This window comes from Anser anser (assembly GCF_964211835.1).
Source record: "Anser anser genome assembly, chromosome: 21".
NCBI classification, from domain to species: domain Eukaryota; kingdom Metazoa; phylum Chordata; class Aves; order Anseriformes; family Anatidae; genus Anser; species Anser anser.
Window position 1 is genome coordinate 988,549 of NC_139742.1, and position 10,900 is coordinate 999,448.

General features: G+C 50.7%; 1 protein-coding gene across 11 annotated transcripts in view; it reads right to left on the reverse strand.

Annotated features, from left to right (window-relative positions):
- LOC310884871 (dual specificity testis-specific protein kinase 2-like) overlaps positions 1-10,641 on the reverse strand; it is a 93,440-nt gene extending 82,799 nt beyond the window's left edge. For 8 of the 11 annotated variants that reach the window (XR_014574437.1, XR_014574438.1, XR_014574439.1 and 5 more), the window contains exon 1: positions 10,617-10,641. Coding sequence is in view for 3 of the 11 variants with exons in the window: in XM_083807324.1 (XP_083663450.1) it covers positions 10,617-10,626 (10 nt within the window). In the remaining 8 variants the exon portion in view is untranslated. Of the gene's footprint in view, positions 1-1,002; positions 1,157-8,983; positions 10,528-10,616 lie in introns of those variants that run through there. The other 3 variants (XM_083807328.1, XM_083807325.1, XM_083807327.1) reach the window with 3 other exon arrangements.
- Positions 10,642-10,900: the final 259 nt, after the last annotated feature.

Below are 10,900 nucleotides of genomic sequence, written 5' to 3' on the forward strand. Positions count from 1 at the left end.
ACTCTTTTCTTAAGAAAAACAAGATGCATTTGGGATTGAAGCTGAGGCAGGATCCTCCAGGCCCTGAGTGTGCTCTCTCCTCAGTACTGTTTCTACACTGAAATTACTGAACTTGTCAGAGAAATGGAAGAATGATGCCCTGGGCATGCTGGAAAGGAAAGGGCAGGGGAAGCAGGACCTTTTCTGCAAAGCAGAGACTGGGCTGAAAACACAGTTCTCCTTCAGCAAACCAAGTTGAGCCAGAATTGTGCAAGCAACATCAGAAGCAAATTACTTGTCTGGACATAAGGAGGGGTGGAATGGAGCAGCAGCCCAGGAGTTTCATGCACAAGCACAAACTGTCTTCTTGCCCCCTTAGTATCTACTTCTTTACTGCAGTCTTCCAAAATGCCCACAATTAATTTAATTCTCTAAATTAAGACCATAGACAGTGTTAGAGACATTGATCTCTGCAGACCACCAAGCAGGTCCCAGGAGCAGCAGCAGCTGGGAGATCACCCAGCTTTGCCCTGTCCTCGGCTCAGGATCAGCTCAGGCTTGAGGACCCGCTGAACCGCTCATCTCCCCAGGCTGCTCCTCCTCACCACTGCCCTCCCACACGGCTCTCCCCCACCCCCTGTCCAACTCAGCCTCGCCACTCAGGGGGCTGTAGGATAAAGTCGGGATCTTGCTACTAAAACCAGCTCAGCCTCCTTCCCTTGAACTCATCTGGGCTGAACTGACAAAAGCGTCCCCTTACGGTTTTTTCAAGGGCTGCTGGAGGCGGCTGCCCGGGGATGCACCGGCGGGGCTGCCGTGCTCCGCTTCCCCCGCTCCCGCTCCCTTAAAGTCTCGCTAGAAAAGGGGAAGGGAGCCGGGGCGCTTCGGTAGCTGCGGGGAGCGGGGCTGCCGCAGGCTGAGCTGCCTCGTGCCCCAGGGGCCCGCTCCGAGGCGCCAGGAGCTTCCCGGCAGCAGGCGCCGGCCGAGGCTCGGGGAGCGGTGGGGTGCACGCCGCGGACTCACCTGCTCCTGTTGGGACCCGCCGGGCCGCCCTCCCCGCAGCGGCCTTCGGCGCGGCTCGGCGCGGCTCCGCTCAGCCCCCGCTGCACCGGCGTGAGCCCGCGCGGCCCCGCCCCTCGCGCCGTGCACGGCCCCCCCTCGCGCCGCGCCCCCCAGGGAAGGCCTAACGCCGCCGGTAGCCCCCGCCGGGCTCCCCGCGGGCGCCGCGGCCCTTCTCTGGGCAGCAGCCCCTCAGCCGGGCCCGCAGCCGCCGTCCAGCATCGGCAGCGCGCGTACCCAGCTCACGGCTCTTCCGACAGCTGCCCCCCCACCCCACCTCCTTCAAGCCCAGTGAGGGTGCCCCCTCCTGGTCAAGAATTCCCCCCCCCCCCAGCCCGTGGTGGGGCTGCGGTTTGCTGAGCAGGGTCCTGCCCCAGGCAGCACGCTTGTGGCTAGTGCTGAGAGCTGCTTAGAGCAAAGGCCATTCAAATTCCAGACATGCCACATGTGGACATGTCTATCTCACATGAACACCACTGTTAGACCCTGAACTAATTAATGGAGACAAATTCCTGCACTAGGGCTTCACAGTACTTGCATGAAGCCAGAGGAGTTTGTGCACCCCCAGACTGAGGGGTCTATTTCTATTGCTATTTCTGTCTCTGACTACAGGCCAAGTCTTCCGAACTCTCCAGTGGCTCAGGCTCCTTGTCCAGCTGGTGCCAGCCCTGTCCCATCACTGCCAGGACAAAGGTCGAGGGCAGCTGTGCAGCACCCCTCACCAAGGGCTCCAGCTATCCACCTGCATGGGCAGGGTGACTCCCCTCACTTGTGCAATAGACACCACTCTGTTTCTCCACTGACACAAATACTGCTGTGACATGGGGTGAAGATACCCTGCAGACTTCAGCAAACCCCAGTATAAGAGCACCCAGGAGTCATTTAGGTCACTTGATGAGGATAAGACAATCAAAAATCTGTGTTGTGCGTAAGAGGGAGGCAGCTGTGACTGCAGAGATGCAGCTGATGACAAGAGAGGCTGGGCAGCCACAGCCAGAAACATCAGTGCCATCCCATTGACCCCAGTGTGCTCCAGAGCAGGATGAGGCTCCCAGGACAGAAACATGCTTAGCCCTCCATAGTGCTCCTGTCTTGGCCTCCATCACACCCAACAGCAGGGACTGGGGAGGGCCACAAGCAGTCCCTGCCCTCCCCTCTACCACTGCCAGCTCCCAGGGGATGATCCATGCTGTTGCAGCCAGAGGCACATGGAGTCAGGAGCAGCATTTATCCCAGGGAGTGACTCGTGGTGCAAGGGGGAGCATGTGGAGCAGTCATGCTGTCTGTCATGGGTGAGAGTCCTTAAATCCTGTCTTCAGAGGGATTAACCAACAATGGTGGTTTTCTCACAAGAGAATGAAATCAGGTGGAGCAAAGACGACTGGTTGGATATGGCAGGTATTTCATTTTAGGGGTGTCGCAGAGCTCCTTCCTCTGAAGCACCACTGGACACCCTCAATACAATGACACTTCACACTGGAACAGCACACTGACATGTGGAGAGGAACATCTACCTGCTGTCTTCAAGGGAGTTTTGTCCAGATCTCCCCAAGCCCCAGACATGATGCCTTGAAGCCCCTCCTACTTCCATATGATGACCCTCAACAAGGAAACAGAAATCCTTTCTCTCCAGGGTGCCGCATGGCTGTCCAGGAGCCCACAGTGGAGCAGGTGGATGTGGCCTGGAGGAGGCCGCGGCCCATGGAGAGCCCCCGCAGGAGCAGGCCCCAGACCGGAGCTGCAGCCCGTGGAGAGGAGCCCACGCAGGAGCAGGGGTCTGGGGGGAGCTGCCGCCTGTGGGGGACTCGTGCTGGAGCAGTTTGCTCCTGACAGAGGGACCCCGTGGTACGGAGCCATGTGGGAGCTGTTCTTGAAGAGCTGCTGCCTGTGGGAAGCCCACGTAGGATCAGTTTGGGAAGGACGGCATCCCGTGGGAGGGATCCCATGTTGGAGCAAGGGAAGAGTCACTGTGAAAGAGTGGCAAAGTTGAAGCATTAGGAACTGACCACAGCCCCCGTTCCCCTGTGCTGCTTAGGGGGGAGGATGTAGAAGAAGGTGGATGGAGGGGAGGGTGTTTTCGTGTTTTTTTGTTTGTTTGTTTTAGCTTCTCACTGCTCTAGCTTGTTAGAAATAGGTAATAAGTTACATTAATCTCCCTACGCTGAGTCTGTTTTGCCTGTGATGATAATTGTTGAGTGATCTCCCTATCCTTATCTCAGCCCTTGAGCCCTTTCCATTGCATTTTCTTCCTCTTTTCCTTTAAGGAGGGGGAGTGAGAGAGCGGTTGTGATGGAGCTCAGCTGCCCAGCTGGGTAAAACCACCACACCTGGAAGGTTGTCAAGGATGTTCTTTTCTGTGTGCTTGCTGTCACTGAAGTAACTAAGGAAAGGTCGAAGGGTGTCACTGGAGGCATTGAGAAGACTCTCATCTGAAGCCCAGTCTGGTCCCTTAGTTGATGGTCACCAACTGGTTCTGGGGATTTCCATGCCAGCTAGCAGTCATACTGCCTCATTGGGAACACCTCAGGTGACAGCTGCCTGTCCTCCACACTGGAGATCTTTGCAGGTGGATGTTGAAAGACCATTTGACAGAACCACAGGTGTGACAGCCACAGCCAGGATTTGGTCCCAAAGCATCAGCCTAAAAAGGAGCCTCTGCCAGGTACAAAAAACACTAATGGAAAAGTTCCAACATATAGAAAAACCCTCTGCTGAGGACAGACAGAGGGACCCTGGTGTGCCAGAGAATGGAGGGCCACTTTGCCCCTGAGTAAGGGAGCCCTGGGAACTCCAGCTGGGCCTGCAGCAGGGTAACAGAGGGAGAGAGGGACTTGAGATGTCTAAGCGCATGCCTTTTTTGGACCCAAACTCAAGGGAAGGCTATGCTCTCCAGAGCACAGCCCCACATCACTCTGTAGGTTAGTGCCATGTAAGATATTTTTTCCCTTTATGCTCCTTGGGAGGCTTCTTCTAGAAATAAGACTTGTGCAATCATACTGCCTCTGCCTGTTTGTTCTGCCCCAGTCAATCTGGGGGCTCATTTGCCAGTTCAGCCACATTTAACAGAAGGCTCAAGACCTCAGAAGTGCTTGGTTTGGTGAAAACAAGCAGCACATGGGGAAGTGAGACCATTCTTGTGCTCCCAGTGTAGGAGGTGCTGCAGCATGAATTCACCCCATCACAGACATTACAGAATCCACATCCCAGAGTAACTGCCTTGAAATCTAGCAGTAGGAAAGGCTCTGGTAGGAGCTTGCCCCTTCTTAAACACTAAAAACAGCACTGCAGAGTACCCAACTGGAAGAAGTCCTTACAGGAAGTACCTAGTCAGCACAGTGACTGTTCATATCTGCCAAAACATCTGCTGCAGCTCCTCTTGCCAACATGGAACAACCAGATCGTTGACAGCTGAGTAGAACACCATGGAATTCTGGGTTCTGCCATAAGGGGGAAGTTTATAGCTTGAGAAATTGTGTGCAGAGACTCTTCTCATACCCCAGAGGAGGAAAACCATGGCCATGTGTCACCCTGCAGGGCACTACGGCTTACATTGGTGATTTATGCAAGCCTGAGGTTTCCACTGAGCCCATGTCCCACAACAATGCATAAACCTCCCACCAGCTCACCACACAGCTGCATTGGGCTACACACATCTATGTGAGCAGCTGCCTCCAGGACCTTGTCCATGAACATCCTTGAGGGCTGATAGCATCACTGCCTGTTAGCCTGAGCAGAGATAGGCATGTTTTCCCTTGGCACATCCCCAGGCTGCATGATCTGCTGCACACTGCACAGAGGTGGGAGAGGCCTGGGCTCCAGTGGGTAGTGGCATGCGCAGGGAGAGACCCCAGCCTCTCCTCTTCTGCCTGCAAAGCGCGATGCTCACCGATTGCTCTGTGCTGTGAGCCACTCATGGCAGAAATAAACTCTCAGTCAGCACAGAGTCACAGCATGGCTGAGGCTGGAAGGGACCTCTGGGTCCATCCAGACCAATTCGTACTCAATCCGAGCCACCCAGAGCAGTCTGCCCATGGTCACATCCAGGTGGCTTTAAAAGATCTCCAATGAGGGAGACTCCACGAGCTGTCTGGGCAACTGGATCCAGTGCTCCATCACCTGAACAGTAAAGAAGCGCTTCCCAGTGTTCAGACAGAATCTCGTTTAGACAGCACTATCAGCCCACTCACTCCTGCTCACGGGCAAGTCCACATTTTTTGGCTTATGCGAATCACCCTTAGCCCCAAAAAGATTGCACCCTCCTGTGAAACACAACAGCCAAGTGGAGCCTCGCTCCAGACTGGGCTTTAGGGCACTTATTGCAGGGTGAATTTGGAGCAATGGACACCTGCCAGAGCAGCAGACTGCTCCGGTTAATAAAAGACAACAGTGAAAGTACAATTTCTGGTGGACAGAGCACATCACCAGCACTTTCACCAGGCTGCACAGCAGCCAAGTTCTCCTTCCAGCTTGTGCTCACTCCTGCCTGCAGTGTGGAGCTGCGGGTCCTGTCAGGAGCCTCGTCACCAAGTGCCACTAGCAGATTTGGTGGACCCCAAAGCACCTGTCACAGTCTCTCCCAAGGCAGTGGTGTCCAGAGTCATGGCCTGCACAAGCGCAGTACTGGTAAATGCAGCAGTGACTGACAGACACAGCCGTGTGCGCCTGGGCTTGGCTCCATGGGATCCAGCCCCTCAGCTCTCCTGCAGCAGCACACACCTCTGTGGCAGCTCAGCCACATTGCTCCTCAGCTAGCAGCCTTGTCAAGGTCACCATGCTGCTAAACCTGCTGGCACAAACTACACATTGCCTTCTGTACCCTAGGCTCACCAGCATATCGCACAGCTCCATTTGCTGCACTTCCTAGGGACGTGGTTTCCTTGCATTTCCAGTCCTGCAGTGCTCAACTTTGGCTCAAAGCAGCAGCTAGCATAGCCTTGGAAGCATACACTCAGAGCTCCACAGGGACACACACAGCAAGAAACAAGATCAAACCTCTCCTCTGCCAACCACCAGGCCAAAAAAATGATTAGGTCAGCTGAAATAAAAGGGCCTGCAGAATCAGGAAAGGCATATTAGCAAAGAGTGTGCTCTCTTCCAGAGCATTAGGATCCACAGGCTGCATCTGACACGCAGGTCCCTATCCAGCTCCTAGCTGGGGCAAGCAGGATCTGCCAGAGCAGCAACCTCTGCAGCAGCACCTCTCAGCCAGACACCTCAGTCCTCTGCATCACATCATCCACTGCATGACTGCCTCCATCACTCACCCTGAGTGGACACACACCCTGCATGCTAACTGATCTGCTTCACAGCATTTTCCAAGGCTACACCATTTCTTTGATCCAGACCCCACCAGAAAGCACTGCCATACACTCTCCACACTTCCACTGCTCCTTCCCTCTGCCTTGTGCTGGCACAAACCTCTACGTAGACTGTGTTTGGAACCAGATCTGAAGACTGATCCCTCAGAGAATTAATTCAATGGGAGGAATGAGAAAATATTTTTCAGCTGGCTTAGATCCCTGGTCCTGCTTATTACCCAGGAGCACAAACCTGTGTATGGGATTGAACCCAACAAGCACCAGAATATGAATAGGATGCCCCTTCTCCAGCTCAAACCTGAACAAACACAAGGTCAGGCAACCTCGGCCTTGCTGCAACTACGGGACCCGCTTCCCACCTCTGCGTAAGAATATTCAATGTCCCCCTTTATGAAACCTTGACCACCTCCTCCAGTATTTTTTCCACTTGCGCCACAAGCTGAAGCACAGGGACCTTTTCCAAAATAAAGACTGCATTTTTTGTTCCACAGGATGCTCCAGGATGCTAGCTGAAAGCAGGGGAAAGGACACAGTGTTCAAATACACCGTATCCTCACTCTCAGCAAGACTAATCCAAGCTAGCAGTGATGCTGTTCCCTGCTGTCAGCAACAAGCAGACACAAAATTGCAGACTGGTTGAAGCACCTCAGGTCCATGTGCTCCAACCTCCTGCTCACACAGGGTAACCCAGAGCCACTTACCCAAGACCATGTCTAGATGGGTTTTGAATATATCCAAGGATGGAAGAAGCTCCACAACCTCTCTGGGCAACCTGTGCCGGTGTTCTGTCACCCGCACATAAAGAAGTGTTTCCTGATCTTCAGATGGAACCTCTTATGTTCCCACTGGTGCCTGCCGCCTCTTGGCACTGGGCACCACTGAAAAGAGCCTGCCTCTATCCTCTTGGCACCCTCCTGTCCTGGCTTTGGCTGGGACAGAGTTAGTTTTCTTCATAGAGGCTTGTCTGATGCTGTGTTTTGGATTTTCAATGAAAACAGTGCTGATAACACAATGTATTCAGTTGTTGCTGAGCAGTGCTTACAAAGACTTTTCTATTTCTTGTGCTGCCCTGCCAGCGAGGAGGCTGGGAATGCACAAGAGCTGGGAGGGGACACAGCCAGCACAGTTGGCCCAAACTGGCCAAAGCAATATTCCATTTTCATGGTTTCATGCTCAGCAATAAAAGCTGGGGTAAAAGAGGATGGGGAGAGGGTGTGTTCAGGGCAATGGCATTTGTCTTCCCAAGAAACCATTAACTTGATGAGCCCTTCTTTCTAGGAATTGGCTGAACACCTGCCTGCCAATGGAAAGTAGCAAATGAATTCCTTGTTTCGCTTTGCTTGTGCATGTGACTTTTGCTTTACCTAGTAAACTGTCTTTATCTCAACCCAAGAGTTCTCGCACTTTTATCTTTCTGATTCTCTCCCCTATCCCACGTGGGGAGAGCGAGCAAGTGGCTGTGTGGTGCTGAGCTGCCTGGTGGGACTAAACCACCGCACCTCCCTTCAGGTATTTGTACACATAAATAAGATTCCCTCTGAGCCTTCTCTTCCTCATGCTGAACAGTCAGAGGAACATGGGGAAGGCAAGTCAGGCAGAGCTAACAGGAACCACTGCAGTTTGACAATTCAAGGAGGCTGCACTAACATTTGGCCATGTTGATGAGACACTGTCAGCTCTCCATCTCAGTCATGCCTCACTAGGGAATGTGTTCCAACATGCAGTTCACCCAACAGCTCTGCTGTTTCCCCACAAAGCCCCTGGGCTGAGCAGCAATGCAGGCCTGCTGAGGAAGTCTTTGTGCATCTGAAAGTATTTGATCACAAAGGCATTCTTGGATTTTTTTTTAATAAAGGAAGACAGACATCCTGCTTCCTCCAAAGAGGGAATCGGAAGTTGTGTAATTACTAGGTGCAGAACTGTTTATATCTAACCATATGCTCAGACCCTCTTTCTATTTTCAACAGGTTTGAACATCCTACTTCAGTACAGGTTTGAACATTCCACTGCAGTACTGACAGCTAGGACCAAAGGACCTTTACACCATCCATTCTTTAGCTGACAACAGAAATCAATCCACAGAAAGACAGTGCAGTACCACAGACTATTGGAGTAAGACATGCTGCTCAGCTCAGACAGGACAAGTATCTATTCTCTCCACTTTCACAGAACAGGAACTTACAAACAATTAACCTGCAGCAGACAGAGGAAGGATTTACATAATTTTAAATGAATAGACAAAATAAAAATAGAGGCTTCTAAAAATACAGGACTGTGGTGCTTGGGTCAAGAGGTCTTTTCACATCAGCCCTGCTCTTTTATCCCACTGTTTGTCTTCTGAGGCAAACAACCTCACCAAGGGTTACCTGAAGGGGATTCTCCAGCTGGACCCGGTAATCTGAAAGTAACACTACAGAGAGACTTCCCTTTTCATTTTACTATTTTTGAGTGAGTTCAGTATTATTGACAGGAGAGGGACAAAAACAGATTATTTCTTTCTCTTTGCAGATCTTGGAAATCCTTTGGCTCTTTATACATCCACAAGCAAGTATTTTCATTTCTGAAGCCATTATTCTACTAGGATTGGTTTACACAAAAGGCATTAGAGAAAAAAAAAATTTACTCACCCTAGGAGTCTTTGCCCTCATCACCTCACGATTTCCCCAAACTCTTCAAAAAGCTCAGCAAAGAGAATAACTACTTTTCTTCTTCCTTTAAAGTCCTGGATGACACACCTCACAGCCATTTCTTGTTGCCTAACACTGCAAAGCTCTTTGGGACAGAATTTAGCTAAGCAGTAGTCTTAAAAATAAAGCTTATTCCTGCTGTACAGCACAGCCTTCACCCTGAGCCCACAAAGAACCTGCTCAAAGGACCATTTCCAGCCCTTCCTCTCCACTGCAAAAGCAAACAATTTCCTGCTAATGTATTTAGTTTTCTTTGTATCAGTTCACATTTTAAATTAAAACAAGTCTGAAGAATGCCCAGTGGTCTACGAAATGGAAAAGACTCCATGTCAAATCCTTCTCCTTTCTAAAGAGCTAGGAAGAAAGTTGTTTGAACCACACCTTTTGCAGAAATCAAAATTCTCTGGACCATTGTTCCCAACCGGTTTAAAGACAATAGTCCAATGAAATCAGAGATTTCAAAATCTTAAAATGAAAGTTTACTAAAAGCACAAACCTGGAATGCAGGAAATTAATCAGAAAATAAAGTAATTGAAATATTGCTCAGAACGGCCCTCAGTATCATATTTTAATTCTATTAAATTCATAAAGCATAATGCAGTTTAAGTTGCAATACGCTAAAACCCACTTTTTCAATCAAACGTCCAGTCTGTCAAGGGTAAGTTGAACTTATGCAAGTTTTGGAGAAGTGGCCAGGATCTCTTCACACCTGCTCAGGCAGGAACTTGAGTATGAACTCAGCAGTAGAAAAGCCCCTTTGTCATCTGTTCACTCACCACCTGAGGCTCTGTTGTTCTCTTAACATCCCAAGACAGGCTTCATTTAACTTCAACCTTGTCTTGTGACCAATCTTGCATACTGTGGTTGCCAGTACGTGGCTGCAGACGGTAACAGTAGACATGAAAAATCTACCGGTTTTGTAGTTTCCCACCTATGACCACATCCTTTGGATCTTCTTCCCATAACAGCTCCTTTGGTCTTCAGTAAGCTAAAACTCTTCTATAAAATAAAATTCCACAACATTCACAGACATCTTGTAAAGCGTCTGCCACATTTTAAATAAGCTGACAAAATCCAGTAGCTTCCATCACTAGATGCTTCTTCCTATCTTCATACACTCTTCCTATTTGTCCTTTGGGGTAAAACTAGGCCCTTATTTATTTATTGGCATGTTCATACAGCACTCAGCATAACAAGACTGAGCTAGATCACAGGTACGGCTGGGTTTACTTACAGACATACTAACAGGTCCAGCCCTGCCCACTTTGCAACACAACTTCATCCATTACACATATCCCCAAGGGCATGCTGGTCTGATGGAAATTCTCTTGGACCTCTATCTGGAACCAAAAACCTAAAGAAATCACCCATTAAATGACTTTAACGGCTGTTTTGAGAGCTGCTCCCGACTTGCTGTCAGAACAGGGTACACTCTCTCCCTCCCCTCACCACAGAGCCACCAGTGTATCACCACCACAGTGACATTCTCTGATCCTGGCACACACTTACAGGCTCCTGCCAAGAGTGAGGGGTATCATCCACACCTCTTCCCATCTGCTACTCCTTCACTCACCACTCCTCATCTGACTGCCAGACGTGAGGCAAAGCCTACCATGGTTCCTGGCCCTTGCCCTGAGTTCCTCCTGCACTGTTACCACTTTTTTTTTTTTCCCCTCTCACCTCCAGGCACTATACAGCCCAGCTGCTGTGTGCTCTGTGTGAAGGCAGGGCTGAGCTTTTTACCCTGCCCATCTCCTCCTTCTCATGCAAAGGCATCAAAGAGCAGGCATTAGGTGTCATTATTCTTCCTGCAAAGGGAAGCACTGATCCTACACCACGATGTGAATGCTGCAAAGG